We start from the raw sequence: 20,838 nt of genomic DNA on the forward strand, positions 1-20,838 counted from the left end.
GAGAGTAAGTGTGTGTGTGTGTGTGTGTGTGTGAGAGTAAGTGTGTGTGTGTGTGTGTGAGAGTAAGTGTGTGTGTGAGAGTAAGTGTGTGTGTGTGTGTGTGAGAGTAAGTGTGTGTGTGTGTGTGTGTGTGAGAGTAAGTGTGTGTGTGAGAGAGTAAGTGTGTGTGTGTGTGTGTGTGTGTGAGAGTAAGTGTGAGAGTAAGCGTGTGTGTGAGAGTAAGCGTGTGTGTGAGAGTAAGTGTGTGTGTGAGAGTAAGTGTGTGTGTGAGTGTGTGAGAGTAAGTGTGTGTGTGTGAGAGTAAGTGTGTGTGTGTGAGAGTAAGTGTGTGTGTGTGTGAGAGTAAGTGTGTGTGTGTGAGAGTAAGTGTGTGTGTGTGAGAGTAAGTGTGTGTGTGTGAGAGTAAGTGTGTGTGTGTGTGAGAGTAAGTGTGTGTGTGTGTGAGAGTAAGTGTGTGTGTGTGTGAGAGTAAGTGTGTGTGTGTGTGTGTGTGTGAGTAAGTGTGTGTGTGTGTGAGAGTAAGTGTGTGTGTGAGAGTAAGTGTGTGTGTGTGTGTGAGAGTAAGTGTGTGTGTGTGTGTGAGAGTAAGTGTGTGTGTGTGTGTGAGTAAGTGTGTGTGTGAGAGTAAGTGTGTGTGTGTGTGTGAGAGTAAGTGTGTGTGTGTGTGTGTGAGAGAGTGTGTGTGTGTGTGTGTGTGAGAGTAAGTGTGAGAGTAAGTGTGTGTGTGAGAGTAAGTGTGTGTGTGAGAGTAAGTGTGTGTGTGAGAGTAAGTGTGTGTGTGAGAGTAAGTGTGTGTGTGTGTGTGTGAGAGTAAGTGTGTGTGTGTGAGAGTAAGTGTGTGTGTGTGTGAGAGTAAGTGTGTGTGTGTGAGAGTAAGTGTGTGTGTGTGTGTGTGTGTGTGTGAGAGTAAGTGTGTGTGTGTGAGAGTAAGTGTGTGTGTGAGAGTAAGTGTGTGTGTGTGTGTGAGAGTAAGTGTGTGTGTGTGTGTGTGAGAGTAAGTGTGTGTGTGAGAGAGTAAGTGTGTGTGTGTGTGTGTGTGTGTGTGTGTGTGTGAGAGTAAGTGTGTGTGTGTGAGAGTAAGTGTGTGTGTGAGAGTAAGTGTGTGTGTGTGTGTGAGAGTAAGTGTGTGTGTGTGTGTGTGAGAGTAAGTGTGTGTGTGAGAGAGTAAGTGTGTGTGTGTGTGAGAGTAAGTGTGTGTGTGTGAGAGTAAGTGTGTGTGAGAGTAAGTGTGTGTGAGAGTAAGTGTGTGTGAGAGTGAGTAAGTGTGTGTGTGTGAGTGAGTAAGTGTGTGTGTGTGAGTGAGTAAGTGTGTGTGTGTGAGTGAGTAAGTGTGTGTGAGAGTGAGTAAGTGTGTGTGTGTGAGTGAGTAAGTGTGTGTGTGTGAGTGAGTAAGTGTGTGTGTGTGAGTGAGTAAGTGTGTGTGAGAGTGAGTAAGTGTGTGTGTGTGAGTGAGTAAGTGTGTGTGTGTGAGTGAGTAAGTGTGTGTGTGTGTGTGTGAGTGAGTAAGTGTGTGTGTGTGAGTGAGTAAGTGTGTGTGAGAGTGAGTAAGTGTGTGTGAGAGTGAGTAAGTGTGTGTGTGTGAGTGAGTAAGTGTGTGTGTGTGTGTGTGAGAGTAAGTGTGTGTGTGTGTGTGTGAGAGTAAGTGTGTGTGTGTGAGAGTAAGTGTGTGTGTGTGTGTGAGAGTAAGTGTGTGTGTGAGAGAGTAAGTGTGTGTGTGTGTGTGTGTGTGTGTGTGAGTAAGTGTGAGAGTAAGTGTGTGTGTGAGAGTAAGTGTGTGTGTGAGAGTAAGTGTGTGTGTGTGTGTGAGAGTAAGTGTGTGTGTGTGAGAGTAAGTGTGTGTGTGTGAGAGTAAGTGTGTGTGTGTGAGAGTAAGTGTGTGTGTGTGTGTGAGAGTAAGTGTGTGTGTGTGTGTGAGAGTAAGTGTGTGTGTGTGAGAGTAAGTGTGTGTGTGTGAGAGTAAGTGTGTGTGTGTGTGAGAGTAAGTGTGTGTGTGTGTGAGAGTAAGTGTGTGTGTGTGAGAGTAAGTGTGAGAGTAAGTGTGAGAGTAAGTGTGAGAGTAAGTGTGTGTGTGAGAGTAAGTGTGTGTGTGTGTGTGAGTAAGTGTGTGTGTGTGTGAGAGTAAGTGTGTGTGTGTGTGTGAGTAAGTGTGTGTGTGTGTGAGAGTAAGTGTGTGTGTGAGAGTAAGTGTGTGTGTGTGTGTGAGAGTAAGTGTGTGTGTGTGTGTGAGAGAGTGTGTGTGTGTGTGTGTGTGAGAGTAAGTGTGAGAGTAAGTGTGTGTGTGAGAGTAAGTGTGTGTGTGAGAGTAAGTGTGTGTGTGTGAGAGTAAGTGTGTGTGTGAGAGAGTAAGTGTGTGTGTGTGTGTGTGTGTGTGTGAGAGTAAGTGTGAGAGTAAGTGTGTGTGTGAGAGTAAGTGTGTGTGTGAGAGTAAGTGTGTGTGAGTAAGTGTGTGTGTGTGTGTGTGTGTGTGAGAGTAAGTGTGTGTGTGTGAGAGTAAGTGTGTGTGTGTGTGTGTGTGTGTGAGAGTAAGTGTGTGTGTGTGTGTGTGAGAGTAAGTGTGTGTGTGAGAGTAAGTGTGTGTGTGTGTGTGTGAGAGTAAGTGTGTGTGTGTGTGTGTGAGAGTAAGTGTGTGTGTGAGAGAGTAAGTGTGTGTGTGTGTGTGTGTGTGTGTGTGTGAGAGTAAGTGTGAGAGTAAGCGTGTGTGTGAGAGTAAGTGTGTGTGTGAGAGTAAGTGTGTGTGTGAGAGTAAGTGTGTGTGTGAGAGTAAGTGTGTGTGTGTGTGTGTGAGAGTAAGTGTGTGTGTGTGAGAGTAAGTGTGTGTGTGTGAGAGTAAGTGTGTGTGTGTGAGAGTAAGTGTGTGTGTGTGAGAGTAAGTGTGTGTGTGTGAGAGTAAGTGTGTGTGTGTGTGAGAGTAAGTGTGTGTGTGTGTGAGAGTAAGTGTGTGTGTGTGTGTGTGTGAGTAAGTGTGTGTGTGTGTGAGAGTAAGTGTGTGTGTGAGAGTAAGTGTGTGTGTGTGTGTGAGAGTAAGTGTGTGTGTGTGTGTGAGAGTAAGTGTGTGTGTGTGTGTGAGTAAGTGTGTGTGTGTGTGAGAGTAAGTGTGTGTGTGAGAGTAAGTGTGTGTGTGTGTGTGAGAGTAAGTGTGTGTGTGTGTGAGAGAGTGTGTGTGTGTGTGTGTGTGAGAGTAAGTGTGAGAGTAAGTGTGTGTGTGAGAGTAAGTGTGTGTGTGAGAGTAAGTGTGTGTGTGTGTGTGAGAGTAAGTGTGTGTGTGTGTGAGAGTAAGTGTGTGTGTGTGTGAGAGTAAGTGTGTGTGTGTGAGAGTAAGTGTGTGTGTGTGTGTGTGTGTGTGTGTGAGAGTAAGTGTGTGTGTGTGAGAGTAAGTGTGTGTGTGAGAGTAAGTGTGTGTGTGTGTGTGAGAGTAAGTGTGTGTGTGTGTGTGTGAGAGTAAGTGTGTGTGTGAGAGAGTAAGTGTGTGTGTGTGTGTGTGTGTGTGTGTGTGAGAGTAAGTGTGTGTGTGTGAGAGTAAGTGTGTGTGTGAGAGTAAGTGTGTGTGTGTGTGTGAGAGTAAGTGTGTGTGTGTGTGTGTGAGAGTAAGTGTGTGTGTGAGAGAGTAAGTGTGTGTGTGTGTGTGTGTGTGAGAGTAAGTGTGTGTGAGAGTGAGTAAGTGTGTGTGTGTGAGAGTAAGTGTGTGTGAGAGTGAGTAAGTGTGTGTGTGTGAGAGTAAGTGTGTGTGAGAGTGAGTAAGTGTGTGTGTGTGAGTGAGTAAGTGTGTGTGTGTGTGAGTGAGTAAGTGTGTGTGTGTGAGTGAGTAAGTGTGTGTGTGTGAGTGAGTAAGTGTGTGTGAGAGTGAGTAAGTGTGTGTGTGTGAGTGAGTAAGTGTGTGTGTGTGTGTGAGTGAAGAGTGTGTGAGGTCTGTTTTTTTGATAAAGGCACATTCATGAAAGTTCTCTGATTTGTGTTTCCATACACAGGACTGGAACATCTCTCAAACCTTCAGCATTTAAATCTGTCCTATAACTTGCTGGCCCATCCCGTACAGCTCACTTGTTTAACTCGGCTCCATAACCTAAAAGAGGTAAGGTGGATACACTTGCATTGAGCGGGTTGTTTTTGAATATGACTTGTTTGGTTTACACATTAAAGGTACAATTATTTTTCCCTAAATAGCTTCCTTTACCTTAGTGCAGTCCTCCTTCACTTACCTCATCCTTCCATTTTGCTTTTAAATGTCCTTATTTCTTCTGAGAAATCCTCACTTCCTGTTCTTCTGACGGTAACTCCACACAGTAATGCAAGGCTTTCTCCCTGGTGTGGAGTGTCGTGCTCGCCCCCAACTAACACACAGCTCCTTTCTCTATCTGCAAAGTAGAGGGCATCCTGACTCTCCTGTAGTCCAAGGGAGGGGGCGAGCACGTCATGTACGGCTTGTATGTATTCTGCTACATATTTTTGGTAAAAAAAATCTCTCTTAATGGCGGCGACGGACACATATGACACAAAGTGATACTTTTTGGGGACCAGTGACACCAATCACTGTGATCAGTGCTAAAAAAAAAGAAAAAAAAAATGCACGGTCACTGTAGAAATGACACTGACAGGGAAGGGGTTAACATCAGGGGGCGATCAAAAGGTTAAGTGTGCTCCTAGCCACTTAAGGACCCCTTCACGCCGATATGCGTTGGCAGAATGGCACGGCTGGGCACATCCACGTACATGGCTCTTTAAGCCCAGTCGCAGGCGCACTCCCGCGACCCGGTCCGAAGCTCCGTGACCACGGGACCCGAGGACCCGATCGCCGCTGGAGTCCCGCGATCGATCCCCGGAGCTGAAGAACGGGGAGAGCCGTGTGTAAACAAACCTTCCCCGTTCTTCAATGTGGCGGCGTCATCGATCGCGTGATCCCTTTTATAGGAAAACACAATCGATGACGTCACACCTACAGCCACACCCCCCTACAGTTGTAAACACATATTAGGTCACACATAACCCCAACAGCGCCCCGTTGTGGTTAATTCCCAAACGGCAATTGTCATTTTCACAATAAACAATGCATTTTAAATGCATTTTTTGCTGTGAAAATGACAATTGTCCCAAAAATTTGTCAAAATTGTCCGAAGTGTCCGCCATAATGTCGCAGTCGCGACATGTTTGCTGTGTCCCTCACATGGCTTCTCACATACTGCAAACAGGACTTTTTATGGCTTTCTTCTTGCCACTCTGCAGTTTAGGTGGACGGCCATGTCTTGGTAGGTTTGCAGTTGTGCCATACTCCCATTTTCGGATGATGGATTGAACAGAATCTCCATGAGATGTTCAAAGCTTGGGATATTTTTTTATAACCTAGCCCTGCTTTTAAACATCTCCACAATTTTATCCCTGACCTTTCTGGTGTGTTCCTTGGACTTTATGATGCTGTTTGTTTACTGAACTTCTCTAACAAACCTCTGAGGGCTTCACAGAACAGCTGTATTTATACTGAGATTAAATTACACACAGGTGGACTCTATTTACTAAGTGGGTGACTTCTGAAGGCAATTGGTTCCACTAGATTTTAGTTGGGTTATCAGAGTAAAGGGGGCTGAATACAAATACACACCACACTTTTCACATATTTATTGGTATTTATTTGTGTTTATCATTTTTCCCTCCACTTCACAATTATGTGCCACTTTGTGTTGGTCTATCACATAAAATCCCAGTAAAATACATTTACGTTTTTGGTTGTAACATGACCATAATGTGGAAAATGTCAAGGGGTGTGAATACTTTTTCAAGGCACTGTACAATCCACTGATTGAAAATCTATTTTATCCACAAACACTGCAGAGATGCTACAACCAGTGATGGATGACGGCACAAAACTCCTCGCTGACTGTGTTTTGTTTGCTTTGCAGCTCCAGCTGAAGGGAAACCCTCTGTGCTACGTCCCAGAGCATCGAGCGCTGATCGCCCAACACCTATCCCATAAAGCCTTTGACAAGGTGAGTGATGGAGAAGGCTGCTAGTGGGGTTGTGGATAGAAAACTTCTTGTACTTTAAAGCGGAGTCCCGGCCACAATTTCACTTTTTAAATATGAATACCCCTGTAATACACAAGCTTAATGTATTCTAGTAAAGTTAGTCTGTAAACTAAGGTCCGTTTTGTTTGGTTGTTACAGCATTTAGACACTTTATAAAATAGAAATTGACTGGGGCCATCTTAAGTGTGGGCATCATAAAGCCAGACTGTATGACTTCCTGGATTTCAGCCTTGCAGACCTCGCACATGCTCAGTGCTGCACAAGCAGTGTCAGATCAGGTTTCAGCACCTGTGCTGTCCAAGTCACATGATTCTTTGAGACTGGGGAATGCACAGACTCCTGGAAAGTTACACCCACTACATTTCCAGGAGTCTGTGCGGTGTAGGTTAGGAAGCATTAAGCACCTAGGTGCAGGAAGTGGGAAGATTAACTATTCTGCCTAGCAACAACACTTTGAAGGCATCTAAAAAAAAATTTTTTCCGTAAAGGACTAATGACATTTTTTTAAAACTACGGATGTAATGTTATATTTATGGGTGGAACTCCACTTTAATCATTTTTTTGGTCTTGTCAGGTTTTACTGGATGGGGAGCAGATAACCATATTGGAGATAGCAATGGTGAGTCTTGAACATTTTGTTATAATATGTAATTAAACCTAAAATTTTAGGTTGCCCCGAGCCATACGATAATGTTCTCCAGGCTTGTAGCCAATTCCTAATTTCTTTGGAAAAATCTGTTTGATGTTCTGAGTGCTTCTAGCCTCAGAGCTCCTGGCAGTGCTAATAAACCGGCTGGTTGGTTCCTGTGCAAGATATCTCTGTGGACCCGGAGATTGGGTGGGGGGGGGGACTAAAGAATTTTTATGTCTACCATAATATTGGCCGTGACATTTCTAGAGTTACTTAGCTGGATTCAGGTAGGCGGGCGCATCCTTGCGGCGGCGTAGCGTATCGTATTTACACTACGCCGCCGTAAGTTAGCAAGGCAAGTACTGTATTCACAAAGTACTTGCCTGCTAAGTTACGGCGGCGTAGCGTAAATGCGGCGGGCGTAAGCGCGCCTAATTCAAATTAGGCTGAGGGGGCGTGTTTTATGCTAATATGGGTTGACCTGACGTGATTGAAGTTTTTTAGGAACGGCGCATGCGCCGTCTGTGTACATATCCCAGTGTGCATTACGGCAAAGTACGCCGCAAGGACCTATTGGTTTCAACGTGGGCGTAAATTACGTCCAGCCCTATTCACGGACGACTTACGCAAACAACGTAAAATGTTCTAATTTCGACGCGGGAACGACGGCCATACTTAACATTACTAGTCCAGCTATTTGATGGAATAACTTTACGCCTGAAAACGCCTTACGTAAACGGCGTATCTGTACTGCGTCGGCCAGGCGTACGTTTGTGAATAGGCGTATCTAGTGATTTACATATTCTACGCCAAACTCAATGGAAGCGCCACCTAGCGGCCATCCTAAAAATTACACTTTAAGATACGACGGTGTAAGACACTTACGCCACTCGTATCTTAGCCTAATTTAAGTGTATCTGGTTACCATGAATACGCTTAAATTTGCGTCGGCGCAGATTCAGACTTAGGCTGGCCTATCTACTGATACGCCAGCCTAAGTCTTTCTGAATCTGCCTATTTATTTGATTATTTGATCTGGTGATCATAGTTTCGGTAACGGTCAGGGGTTAACGCCGTTACGATATTCCATTCCACCAACCCAAGACCGCTTCCAACACTCCACAATCCAGCAGACAGGACCCATTGGATTTCCCTTTCTCAGTCATCCTATGCCCCTATTGGACATAGGATGACCCTAGACCCAAGAGTCATTGGTGAAACTGGCACAGGAGTACCCCGAATCCTTCAAAAGTCTCTGGGTATCACGGGCCATTCTGTTACAGTTTCAAATACTTTTATTATTGGTGGGTTGAGGCTGGAGACAATTATGGTTGTTTTAAATGTTTTTACCATTGATGAACTTGCAGATCTAGTCTAATGCCCGCGTACACACGACCGTTATCCATGTCATGGGAAAAAAACAAAATTTTTCTCGGCATGATTCCTCTCAAGCCGGCCTTGCATACACACGATTGTGATAAAAAATGCTCTAGCAAAGCACGGCGATGTACGACGGCACTATAAAGGGGAAGTTCCATTCGAATGGCGCCACACTTTGGGCTGATTATGCTAAATTCCCGTCTCATAACTTGCTTCTGAGCATGTATGTTTCCCCCCCCCCCCCCCCCCGTCGTTATAGCCTACACACGACCGTTTTTCACTTGGAGAAAAACGTTGTGATAAAATAGAGCATGTTCTAAATTTTTAATGCCCATTTTTCTCGTCGAGAAAAATGCTCTGGAGCCCACACACTACTGTTTTTAACGACCAATTGAAAAAATTGCATTTTTCTAGTCGTGAAAAATGATCGTGTGTACGCGGCATTAGTGTTTTTGCAATAATATAATAGAATTGTTTTGGATAACTAGTAGTTACATTTTTTTTTTTTAAATGGACAAAAACCGCCTGTAAACGAAGCGCGGGTTACGTTTGCATTTTTCCCTTGTTATAATTACTAAGTGTGCATATCTAAACTGTGTAATTATTTAGTCTTTTGTTAATTTTGGCTACTATATCAACAGCTGGAGATTCTTTCTATTTGAATTCAAATACCTCTTGCTTATTAATGGTTTATCGTAAAAGTGGAGCTCCGCTTTAACCACTTAAGGACGGCTTCCTTCACATATACGTCGGCAGAATGGCACGGCTGGGCACATGTACGTACCTGTACGTCCGCTTTAAGTGCCCAGCCGTCCCGCTTCTACACTCGGTCCCGTTTCTACACTCGGTCCCGTTTCTACACTCGGTCCCGTTTCTACACTCGGTCCCGTTTCTACACTCGGTCCCGTTTCTACACTCGGTCCCGTTTCTACACTCGGTCCCGCTTCTACACTCGGTCCCGTTTCTACACTCGGTCCCGTTTCTACACTCGGTCCCGTTTCTACACTCGGTCCCGTTTCTACACTCGGTCCCGTTTCTACACTCGGTCCCGTTTCTACACTCGGTCCCGTTTCTACACTCGGTCCCGTTTCTACACTCGGTCCCGCTTCTACACTCGGTCCCGCTTCTACACTCGGTCCCGCTTCTACACTCGGTCCCGCTTCTACACTCGGTCCCGCTTCTACACTCGGTCCCGCTTCTACACTCGGTCCCGCTTCTACACTCGGTCCCGCTTCTACACTCGGTCCCGCTTCTACACTCGGTCCCGCTTCTACACTCGGTCCCGCTTCTACACTCGGTCCCGCTTCTACACTCGGTCCCGTTTCTACACTCGGTCCCGTTTCTACACTCGGTCCCGTTTCTACACTCGGTCCCGTTTCTACACTCGGTCCCGTTTCTACACTCGGTCCCGTTTCTACACTCGGTCCCGTTTCTACACTCGGTCCCGTTTCTACACTCGGTCCCGCTTCTACACTCGGTCCCGCTTCTACACTCGGTCCCGCTTCTACACTCGGTCCCGCTTCTACACTCGGTCCCGCTTCTACACTCGGTCCCGTTTCTACACTCGGTCCCGTTTCTACACTCGCTCCTGTTTCTATAATCAGTCCTGTGCCCATTTTTGCTGGCTTCTGCTCTAAAATCGCTCCCGTTTTCCCCACAGACTGATCATGTGTATAGAGAGCGGATAATGCTGCCACAATGCTTCAATTCAGCCACAGAGAGTTCCTGCACCGGGGAAATGAGCGACAGCTGTTCCGTCCCCGAGAGGATCGCCAACCGGATCCCCCGCAAAAAATCCAAGGTGAGGCGTCGCAGTGGTGATGACGACAAAGCAGCAACGTGGACTATGTTACTGTCAGCATTTCTATAAATGTGTTTGATCCGTTTTTTATTTTTGCTCCAGCTGACTTCATTCTTCTTCTTTAACTCAGATTAAAGTCCGCAGAGCCAGCATCTCGGAACCCAGCGACAGCGAGTGCGAGCGGGAGCTGCGGAGTCAGCCAGTAGTGGGTATGTGTATCTCACAATGCTCTTTCTGTATACAGTGGAACCTCTGATTGCGAGGAAAGCGGTTAACGAGCGTTTCGCAATACGAGCACTGTGTATTTTTAAAAATCCTGACTCTGTTTGCGAGTGTTGTCTCGCAAGACGAGCAGGATTCAAGACAAAGCAGTGTGCAGTACCGCGTTTGGCCTGAGTTGGGGGGGGGTGGGGTGGCGCGCCTGAGCAGAGCCGAACGGAGCTGATCGGAGCCGTTCAGAAATGCTCGTAAAACCTCGGAAATACTGTTTCCGAGCCTATCCGAGGTTTTCCAAGTTCATCCGAGCTGTTTTTGGGTGTTTCCGAGGCTCTTCGCCCCCACCCCTGGCCACAAGTGGTATTGCATGCCAATAGAAGTCAATGCGAAACTAATTATTTTCATTTCCATTGACTTCTGTGGGGAAACTCGCTTTGATATGCGAGTACTTTGGGTTACGAGCATTCTCCAGGAACGGATTATGCTCGTAATCGGAGGTTCCACTGTACTTGTGCCAGTGGGCAGCACGGTGGTGTAGTGAGTAGCACTTTCGCCTAGCAGCAAAAGGGTCGCTGGTTCGCATCCCGACCACGACACCATCTGCCTGGAGTTTGCATGTTCTCTCTGTGCCTGCGTGGGTTTCCTCCGGGGACTCCGGTTTCCTCCCACACTCCAAAAGACATGCTGGTAGGTAAATTGGATCTTGTCCAAATTGGCCCAATATATATATGTATATCTGTGTGTATGACTGTGTGTCCCAAGCATGTCGAGATCCTACAGGGTAAAATGACCGCACCAGCCAAGCAGACACTGGCTGGAAAAAGCGCCCAGAGGCGATTCACTTCGCATGTGAAGCGCTATACAAGTCACTCATTCATTCATTCATTCATTCATTCAGTGCTCCCTCTTGTGCCTGAGGTGTATAGCGTTTCAGTCTATAGGCAATAAATGTGCTGGCAGATTCCTTTTCTTTTTTGTTATATTATTATTTGGTTAAGGCTCTGTATAAACAGTGGTTAATATTCTATCTGCTGTAGTTCACCTATTGGAATGGCTCATGTCAAGCTGCACTGAAAAGTACCTTTTGTAGCTTAAACCAATTTTCTAAGCAGAGAAATGCTTGTGCATGGAACATAAACATGATTGCTTTTAAGCCGATCTTTGGAGTATTTTCTTTTCAAATGGGGTTCCTCAAGGAGTTTTAAAAACGGCAACTCTTGCTGCAATATTGACTTGCTTCTATGATCCTGCTTCATGTAGTAATCTCTTTTCACCACTAGATGTCCTCCCTCTTCTGGGTTGATAGAATGCTGTCATCGTAGGCTTCTTTGGCACGCTGCAGCTTGAAAAAGCTCAGTATAGCTTTTTATTTTTATTTTACTCAGCTAAAATACAGCCCATTAATTGTAATGTGCCCTTGTACACAGGCATGTAAACAAGCGCTGTGCATTCTTCAGTAAAAAAAAAAAAAAAAAAAAATCTGAATTTTTGGACAGTAATTTACGCCTCATGCGTGCAAATATGCGCAATTAAGCAAAAATGTGCATATACAGACTGATTTTACTGTGTTGGTTTACCAACACTTTAAGTCTTTTGATTCTGAAAGTACTTGACCTATTGGATCAGGGTGAGAGCCAGGCAGTTGGCATTTTCATAAAAAAAAGTTAGTGAAGGTGTCCTGGAGTTCTTTTCTTTAGCAAATATTGTAAATTTTTTTGTTTTGTAACGTTTTATATATACTATATGGACACCTGACCCTCACACCTACTACCTGTATATGGCCTGCAAATGATTTAACCACTTAAGGACCGCCTCCTGCACATTTACGTTGGCAGAATGGCACGGCTGGGCACATGCACGTATATGTACCCAGCTGTGGGTCGCGGGCGCGCGCCCGCAACCCGGTCCGAAGCTCCGGGACCCGCAGACCCGATCGCCGCTGGAGTCCCGCGATCGGTCCCCGGAGCTGAAGAACGGGGAGAGCTGTATGTAAACACGGCTTCCCCGTTCTTCACTGTGGTGGCGTCATCGATCGTGTGATCCCTTTTATAGGGGGACACAATCGATGACGTCACGCCTACAGCCACACCCCCCTACAGTTAAAAACACATATAAGGTCATACATAACCCCTTGTGGTTAACTCCCAAAATGCAATTGTCATTTTCATAGTAAACAATGTATTTTAAATGCATTTTTTGCTGTGAAAATGACAATGGTCCCAAAAATGTGTCAAAATTGTCCGAAGTGTCCGCCATAATGTCGCAGTCACGAAAAAATCGCTGATCGCCGCCATTAGTAGTAAAAAAAAAAAAAAATTAATAAGAATGCAATAAAACAATCCACTATTTTGTAAACGCTATAAATTTTGCGCAAATCAACCGATAAACGCTTATTACGATTTTTTTTTTACCACAAATAGGTAGAAGAATACGTATCGGCCTAATCTGAGGGGAAAAAAACGTTTTTTTTATATATTTTTTGGGGGGATATTTATTATAGCAAAAAGTAAAAAATATTGATTTTTTTTTTCAAAATTGTCGCTCTATTTTTGTTTATAGCGCAAAAAATAAAAACCGCAGAGGTGATCAAAGAAAGCTCTATTTGTGGGGGAAAAAAGGACGCCAATTTTGTTTGGCAGCCACGTCGCACGACCGCGCAATTGTCAGTTAAAGTGACGCAGTGTCGAATCGCAAAACCTGGCCGAGTCTTTTTAGCTGCCTAAAGGTCCGGGTCTTAAGTGGTTAATTAAGGTGATAATAAAGCTCCAGTTTAAAAAAAAATAAACATATTATATTACCTGCTCTGTGCAATGGTTTTGACCAGGCAGCCCTGATTTTCTTCTTCTTGGGTCCCCCTCCGGTGCTCCTGGCCTCTCTCCCTTGACCTATGGCCACCATTTCAAGCCCCTTGCTATGGGGGCACTGGTGCGTGCTTGGTCCTGAGCCCCACTCTGTGCGTCCATAAGACACACAGAGCCATGGCTCTGCCCTGCCCTCTCCTCATTGGCTCACTGGCTGTGATTGAAAGTAGTGGGAGCTCCCGATGCTGTGTTTCAGCTAATGAGGAGAGAGAGACCCGGGACAGCCGGGGCTTCCGAGCACATGGCATGATCCAGAGGGAGGGGAGGGGGAGGTTTCAGGTGAGAAGATTTCCTATCATCTGTGCTCAGTCTTGCCACAAAGAGTTAATCCAGTTCTGAGCAATCCTCTTTTATTGTTCAGTGAGATAAAACGGACTAACAGAGGAAAACCTTAGTCCGTTCCGCCCCCTTGCTGTGAGTGACAGGTTATTTACATATCTCATGCACTAGCCTGGAGACGGGCATTATTTTTAAATTCCCACCCCCACTCCTTTTCTGAAGTCATGTGGTTACTTTTCTGTATTTTGACTGGATGTTAGTGATCATAGCAGAATTTTAGTTTAAGGAATACACAGGACAAAATACATGTTAACAAGGGGAGTGTAGAGGAGGGTGGGGAGTCTACTGACCTCACAACTCCACCCACCGAGCTCCAGACAACAGACCCACCCACAGAATCTGCAGTTTTTCAGGTCTCATAACAGACAGAGGGGAGACATATGACAGGTAAGGATACATGTAGGAGACATCTCTATCCTTATAGATCAGCACCATGGCAGTAGTTTAGAAAGGATGAGAGTGCGTTTACATCCACTTTAAGTCTCCACAAACTTTTGGCCATATGAGTTGTACTACCTGCTTTTCCATCCACTCATTGATGCTCTTTATCGCCCTGTACAGTTCTGCAACACCAAAAAGACATTGAGCGCACAGATAGCTTCCGTGAACAGTTTGGCGACGATTGGCTGCAGTACCGCTCTCACCTGGAGGAGGAGCTCAACAAAGACAAAAATGGAAATGGGAGTCCCAGAAGACCCGCGTCTTCCCAGCCTTTCACCAAGAGCAAGTCATCCCCCATAATACTGCAGACCGCTGGCAGAACGGACAGCCTGTCACCTGTCCCTGCAAACCCGACTCCAGCTAGACCTCCCACCCCGGAGGTCACTACAGTCACTGCAGCCGCAGATCTGCTGATAGAGAAGATAGAGGATGTCCTGGAGGATGGATTGTGGCAGCCAGACATCGATAATAAAGAAGTGGAGGAGGAGGAGGAGGAGGAGATTATAGAAGGTAAGGTGTGCATGCTCATTAACCACTTTAGGTCCGTCCTATAGCAGTTTTACTGCTACAATACGGCACGTGTGTGTGTGTGTGTGTGTGTGTGTGTACGTGATCAGACACCAACGTGTAGGGTAGTGGTTCTCAACCTGGGGGTCGTGACCCCCTTGGGGGTCAAATATAGATTTTCCAGGGTTCCTGAAGTCGGCCCCGCTCTCCCAGCCTTTTAGCGGCCGCCCAGCAAGGCTATACCTGGAGTTTGTAGCCACCCAGCTGGGCTGTTCCTGGAGCCCGCTCCGCCCACTCAACCTCTTAGCAGGCGCCATTCAGTTCATGGCATGGCTGGGGGGCAGAGACTAGAGGTCAGCTGACTGGTGAGTAATGTGAAGTGGGAGGGGCTGGAGGAGACCCTATCTCCTGATTTCGGCATAGGTGTCACTGCTACGAGACACCACAAAGTCGGAGACACAGTGAGTAACACTACCTGTGATTATAGTTGCCATTAAAAGGACTCGGGTAGCGCTAAATGTCCATGGGTCAGGGGCGCAAATTACGTGTCTTGCCTTGGGTGCTGACAACCCACGCCACAAAAATAATTTTACTGTTAGGGGTCCCCACAAATCGGGAAATGTTATCAAGGGGTCACGGCAATAGAAGGTTGAGAACCACTGGTGTAGGGGCATACATGCTCACCGCCGGCGGCTCGCTTCTTTCTCTGACACTGGCCGATCGTCAGAGAAAGGGAGTCACCGCTCAAGGCAGAAGATGCAAATGATGAACTTCTTCACCGGGTCTAAAGCCACGGGTGCTGTCAATGCATGTAGTGATGCAAAAATGAAGGGACAGCCGCACTCCGAAAATATTGCTTTATTGTAAAAATAAAATCGCTGGATACATGCCACAGCAAACGGGATTCAAGCGGACTTGTTTCACACTAGAACTTGGTGCTTAAAGGGTTTGTAAAGGAATTTTTTTTTATCTTAATAGCTTTCTTTACCTTAATGCAGTGCTGTTTTCATGTCCTCATTGTTCGTTTTTGCTCTCAAGTTGCTGTAATTCTTCTCTGATCTCCACACTTCCTGGTTGTCTGTTTCCTGATAACCACAGTGCTGGGAGCTTTCTCTCTGTGGTCACTAATCAAGGAGCTGTGATTACTGTGTGTCTAAAACCCCACAGCACCAATCGGTTTCGTTTTGCAAACCATCACTGCCCTGTATTGGCTCTGTGGCACAGGCAGGAAACGACATGCAAAAACGAAACTAGAAACTGTAGGTACATTATATGATTGATTTTTTATCTATTTGTAATCATTTTTAAAAGGAATCAGTTAACCATTATGTCTCTATACCCTGTAAACAGTCATTTCAGCAAAAAAAATTTTTTCCTTTACAACTCCTTTTAATCATGGCTATGATTAAACGCTTAACCACTAACAGACCTTAGGTGTTTTTCAGATTTGGTGTTTGCAAGACTAAAACAGTTTTTTCTGCTAGAAAATTACTTAAAACCCCCAAACATTATATATATTTTTTTCTAACACCCTAGAGAATAAAATAGTGGTCATTCCAATACTTTTTGTCACGCCGTATTTGCGCATCGGTCTTACAAGCGCACTTTTTTTTGGAAAAAATTCACTTTTTTGAATTAAAAAAATAAGACAACAATAAATTTGGCCCAATTTTTTGATATATTGTGAAAGATAATGTTACGCCGAGTAAAATGATACCCAACATGTCACGCTTGAAAATTGTGCCCGCTCGTGGCATGGCGTCAAACTTTTACCCTTAAAAATCTCGATAGGCGATGTTTAAAAAATTCTAGAGATTGCATTTTTTGAGCTACAGAGTAGGCCTAGGGCTAGAATTATTGCTCTCGCTCTAACGATCGCGGCGATACCTCACTTGTGTGATTTGAACACCGTTTTCATATGCGGGCGCTACTCGCGTATGCGTTCGCTTCTGCGCGCTAGCTCGTCGGGACGGGGCGCTTTAAAAAAAAAATTTTTGGGGGTTTTCTTATTTATTCTTATTTATTTTTATTTATTTTATTACTTTTTACACTGAAAAAAAAATAAAATAAAAATTGATCACTTTTATTCCTATTATAAGGAATGTAAACATCCCTTGTAATAGAAAAAAGCATGACAGGTCCTCTTAAATATGAGATCTGGGCTCAAAAAGACGTCACATCTCATATTTAGACAAAAATGCAAAAAAAAAAAAAAAAAAAAATTGGAAACTAATTTTTTCAAATGACAAAAAAAAAAATGTTTCTTTAAGAGGCTGGGCGGGACTGACGTTTTGACGTCACTTCCGCCCAGCAGAGCTATGGGGACGGGCGAAGGAGATTTTTCCTTCAGTCTCGTCCCCGCTCAGCTGCCGAACGGTCCCGTTCTCCTCCGCCGCTACCGACGGCTCCGGTAAGCGGCGGAGGGCGCGGGAGAGCGGCGGGAGGGGGGGGGCCTCTCCCGCCACCGATAACGGCGATCTCGCGGGGAATCCGCCGCGGAGACCGCCGTTATCGTGTACCAGACCGCGCACATTAAGATCGATACCTCGGTTGTGGCAGCAGCTGCTACCGTTACCGAGATATCAATCTTTAAAAATAGGACGTACATCGTCGTGCGCAGGTCTGGAAGTGGTTAAGGACCGACTCACGCCGATATACGTCGGCAGAGCGGCACGGCTGGGCATAAGCACGTACAGGTAAGTTGCCCTTTAAGAGCCCAGCCATGGGTCACCCTCGAGACCCGGTCCTGAGCTCCGTGACCTCGCCCCCAATCGCCTCTGGTGTCCCGCGATCGGGTCACAGAGCTGAAGAACGGGGAGAGGTAAGTGTAAGCAATGCTCTCCCCGTGCTTCCCAGTGAGCCTGTCACTGATCGTCTGTTTCCTGTCCTAGGGAACAACGATCAGTGACGCCACACGCCAAGCCACGCCCCCTTCAGTAAGAAACGCACATTAAGTTACACTTGGCTCCTTTAGCGCCCCCTACAGGTTAACCCCGTCACTGCCAGTGTCATTTTCACAGTAATCGGTGCATTTTTATAGCACTGATTGCTGTAAAAATGACAATGGTCCCAAAAATGTGTCAACTGTCCGCCATAATGTTGCAGTCACGATAAAAATCGTAGATCGCCGCCATTACTAGTAAAAAAACTATCCCCTATTTTGTAGACGCTATAAATTTTGCGCAAACCAATCAATAAATTCCCTTTTTACGATTTTTGGTAAAAAAATGTTTAAAAAATGTGTAGAAGAATACGTATCGGCCTAAACTGAGCAAAAACTGTTTTTATATATTTTTGGGGGATATTTATTATAGCAAAATGGAAATATATATATTTTTTTTCTATGTGTGTGTGTGTGTGTATGTATGTATGTATGTATGTATGTATGTATGTGTGTGTATGTATATATATATATATATGTGTGTGTGTGTGTGTGTGTGTGTGTGTGTGTGTGTGTGTGTGTGTGTGTGTGTGTGTGTGTGTGTGTGTGTGTGTGTGTATGTATAATATATATATCGTATTTATCGGGGTATTGCGCGCTCCGGCGTATAGCGCGCACCCCTAATGTGGACCCGCAATTCCTGTACAAAAAAACATTTTAGTACTTACAGTTTTGGTGTCTTGCGCGGTGGCCTTGTCGGGTCTGTCTGCGGATTCGGTGGTGTTCTCCCGCGTTGTCTCCCCGTCGAATCGCCGCTTCCCACGCTCAGTTTGAACGCCTGCGCCGACATATACCGAGTGCAGTACACTCGGCTACATTCGGCCAGGCTTGGCTTCGCTCGTGCTCACGCTCTGTGACGACTGAAGCCGAGCCTGGCCGAATGTAGCCGAGTGTACTGCACTCGGTATATGTCGAGGGGAAAAAAGTGCGCGGTATACGCACATAAATACGGTGTGTGTGTGTGTGTGTGTGTGTGTGTGTGTGTGTGTGTGTGTGTGTATGTATGCAATTCTGCACAGAGCGGCCTCCCTGTAGCAGCAGTAAATCTTCTATAGGGTGGTTAAAATGCGCATAAAGTAGATGGAAATGTACATGCCTTTTATGGCAGGTCAGTGTAAATCCAGACTATATCTGGCGGCAGGCTGTATCTAACTCCCCAAACCCCCATCTGTAGAAAAAATTGTAGACTGCTGCTTTAAAGGATAAATTTAATTATTTTTCTTCTCATGTTTACCTCCCTAGATGCCCTGTGCTTGCCAATAACCGTGTGCCCTATTTTGGATGGGAAGCCACGTAACCCTGAATGGCCATGGGTCTTTGTGCGCGTGACTCGCCAGCACCTCCTGGAGATCGATCTGGAACGTGGAAGGATTCTGCTCCGGAGGGAGCTTCAAAGTTTGCGGGATATTCAGACCTCCGTCATCCAATGGGACTGGAATGTAAGCGGGGGCGGGTTGCTTCAGGTTGGGCACAGTCTGCAGGTGGCGTTGTGTGTTTGGTGGCAGCTTGGCACCTATCGTGTCATGCTAATAACCAGGAATTATGGGTAATGACGCAGCCATGTAAAATCCAGAATGGTTTAGCAGCCACCCTACAGGGCCGTAATGTAACTACAGGAAACCAGATCTGTTTTTAGGAGACTATGGGAAGGTATGCAGAGTAGACCTCATGGTGGTTAAAGGAGAAGTCCAGCCTGAGCTTTTTAGGCTGGGCTTCTCCTCTGGGTCACAGGAGTGCCATTCGTTTTGCACTCCTGTGACCCGTTTTCAGCAGAGAGGGGTCTGAAGTCCGCTCTCCGCTGACATAACCAGTCGAGGCACCGCGTCATCCCGACAATGAAGTCAGGATCCACCAGATGCCTGGGCTGATAACCGTCTCAGCGAGTTGCTGAGACGGCCGCTCCCCGCCCCTCCACAGCTCAGTACTCCAATGAACGTGAAGGAGCAGAGCAGGAGAGATGCTGATTGACAGGCAGCAGCTCTCTGCTTGGGGAGCAGAGAGAGAACCGAGCCATCGCCGATGTTCGATCGCTCGGCTCTCAGTGCAGCGCCGGGGGACAGATGCAGCATGGGACTAGGTAAGTATAAAACTGCAGTAACCCCGATTCCCATACTTCTCCTTTAAGTTGCTCCCTGGCTTCTCTAGTTTATATACAGCCAATTTAATCTCGTAGAAAATCATTTTTCAAACCTGTAATCTTCGTGCTGCTAAAAAGTCTGTGCAAATCCAAAGAAATGTGCGTAGCCATTATTTACTGACGGGAACCTTTCTATGTACCGTATTTATCGCGGTATAACGCGCTCTGGCATATACCGCGCACCCCCAAAGTGGCCCCCAATCCTGTGGGAAAAAAAGATTTTTGTTTTTTTGTACTTACAGTTTTGGTGTCTTGCGCGGCGTCCATCTGCGGCCTCGTTGGGTCGGGCGTCCATCTTCGGCGGGTCCGGTGTCCATCTTCGGCGGGTCCGGTGTCCATCTTCGGCGGGTCCGGTGTCCTTCTGCGGCGTCCTCCCGCTCGTTTCCCGCCACGACTTTGAATACTGCGCCCGCATATAGCGAGCGCAGTACACTCGTGAATCTTCGGGCAGGCTCGGGCACCTCTCGCACTGACGTCCTGTACGCTCAGGACGTCAGGACGTCAGTACGAGAGGCGCCGAGACTGCCCGAAGATTCACGAGTGTACTGCGCTCGCTATATGCGGGCGCAGTATTCAAACTCGTGGCGGGAAAGCGGGTATCGGCGTATATCGCGCACCCACGATTTTGCCCTGATTTTCAGGGCAAAATAGTGCGCGGTATACGCCGATAAATACGGTACTTAAAGGAGAAGTAACACTAAAAATCCCTGCATCTATAGACCTCCACAATCTAAAGCCTCATACACACGATCGGATTTTCCAATGGGAATTGTGTGATGGCAGGCTGTTGTCGGAAAACCCGACCTTTTGTGCGCTCCATCGGACTTTTATCGGATTTTCTGCCAACAAATGTGGGAAAGCATGCTTTAACCACTTAAGGACCGCCTCCTGCACATATACGTCGGCAGAATGGCACGGCTGGGCACATGTACGTACAGGTACGTCCTCTTTAAGTGCCCAGCCGTGGGTCGCGGGCGAACGCCCTTGGCCTGGTCCGAAGCTCCTACAGTTAGAAAAACAGATGAGGTCATACATAACCCCTTCAGCGCCCCCTTGTGGTTAACTCCCAAACTGCAACTGTCATTTTCACAATAAAGAATGCAATTTAAATGCATTTTTTGCGGTGAAAATGCCAATGGTCCCAAAAATGTGTCACAGTTGGCCGAAGTGTCCGCCATAATGTTGCAGTCACGAAAAAAATCGCTGATCGCCGCCATTAGTAGTAAAAAAAAATGTTTTTTAATAAAAATGCAATAAAACTATCCCCTATTTTGTAAACGCTATAAATTTTGCGCAAACCAAAACGATAAACGCTTATTGCGATTTTTTTTTATTTTACCAAAAATATGTAGAAGAATACGTATCGGCCTAAACTGAGGAAAAACATTTTTTTTTTATATATATTTTTGGGGGATATTTATTATAGCAAAAAGTAAAAAATATTGATTTTTTTTTTTCAAAATTGTTGCTCTATTTTTGTTTATAGCGCAAAAAATAAAAACCGCAGAGGTGATCAAATACCACCAAAATAAAGCTCTATTTGTGGGGGGAAAAAAGACGCCAATTTTGT

At 45.8% G+C, this 20,838-nt stretch overlaps 1 protein-coding gene across 2 annotated transcripts in view; it reads left to right on the forward strand.

The window, feature by feature from the left end:
- LOC120944154 (serine/threonine-protein kinase 11-interacting protein-like) overlaps positions 1–20,838 on the forward strand; it is a 91,267-nt gene that overhangs the window by 30,917 nt on the left and 39,512 nt on the right. For both annotated transcript variants that reach the window (XM_040358070.1, XM_040358069.1), the window contains 7 exons: positions 3,966–4,069; positions 5,889–5,975; positions 6,589–6,633; positions 9,686–9,826; positions 9,957–10,035; positions 13,804–14,193; positions 18,374–18,570. In XM_040358070.1, coding sequence (XP_040214004.1) covers positions 3,966–4,069; positions 5,889–5,975; positions 6,589–6,633; positions 9,686–9,826; positions 9,957–10,035; positions 13,804–14,193; positions 18,374–18,570 — 1,043 coding nt within the window. The remainder of the gene's footprint in view (positions 1–3,965; positions 4,070–5,888; positions 5,976–6,588; positions 6,634–9,685; positions 9,827–9,956; positions 10,036–13,803; positions 14,194–18,373; positions 18,571–20,838) is intronic.

The sequence above is a fragment of the Rana temporaria genome, chromosome 6, assembly GCF_905171775.1.
Source record: "Rana temporaria chromosome 6, aRanTem1.1, whole genome shotgun sequence".
NCBI lineage: Eukaryota > Metazoa > Chordata > Amphibia > Anura > Ranidae > Rana > Rana temporaria.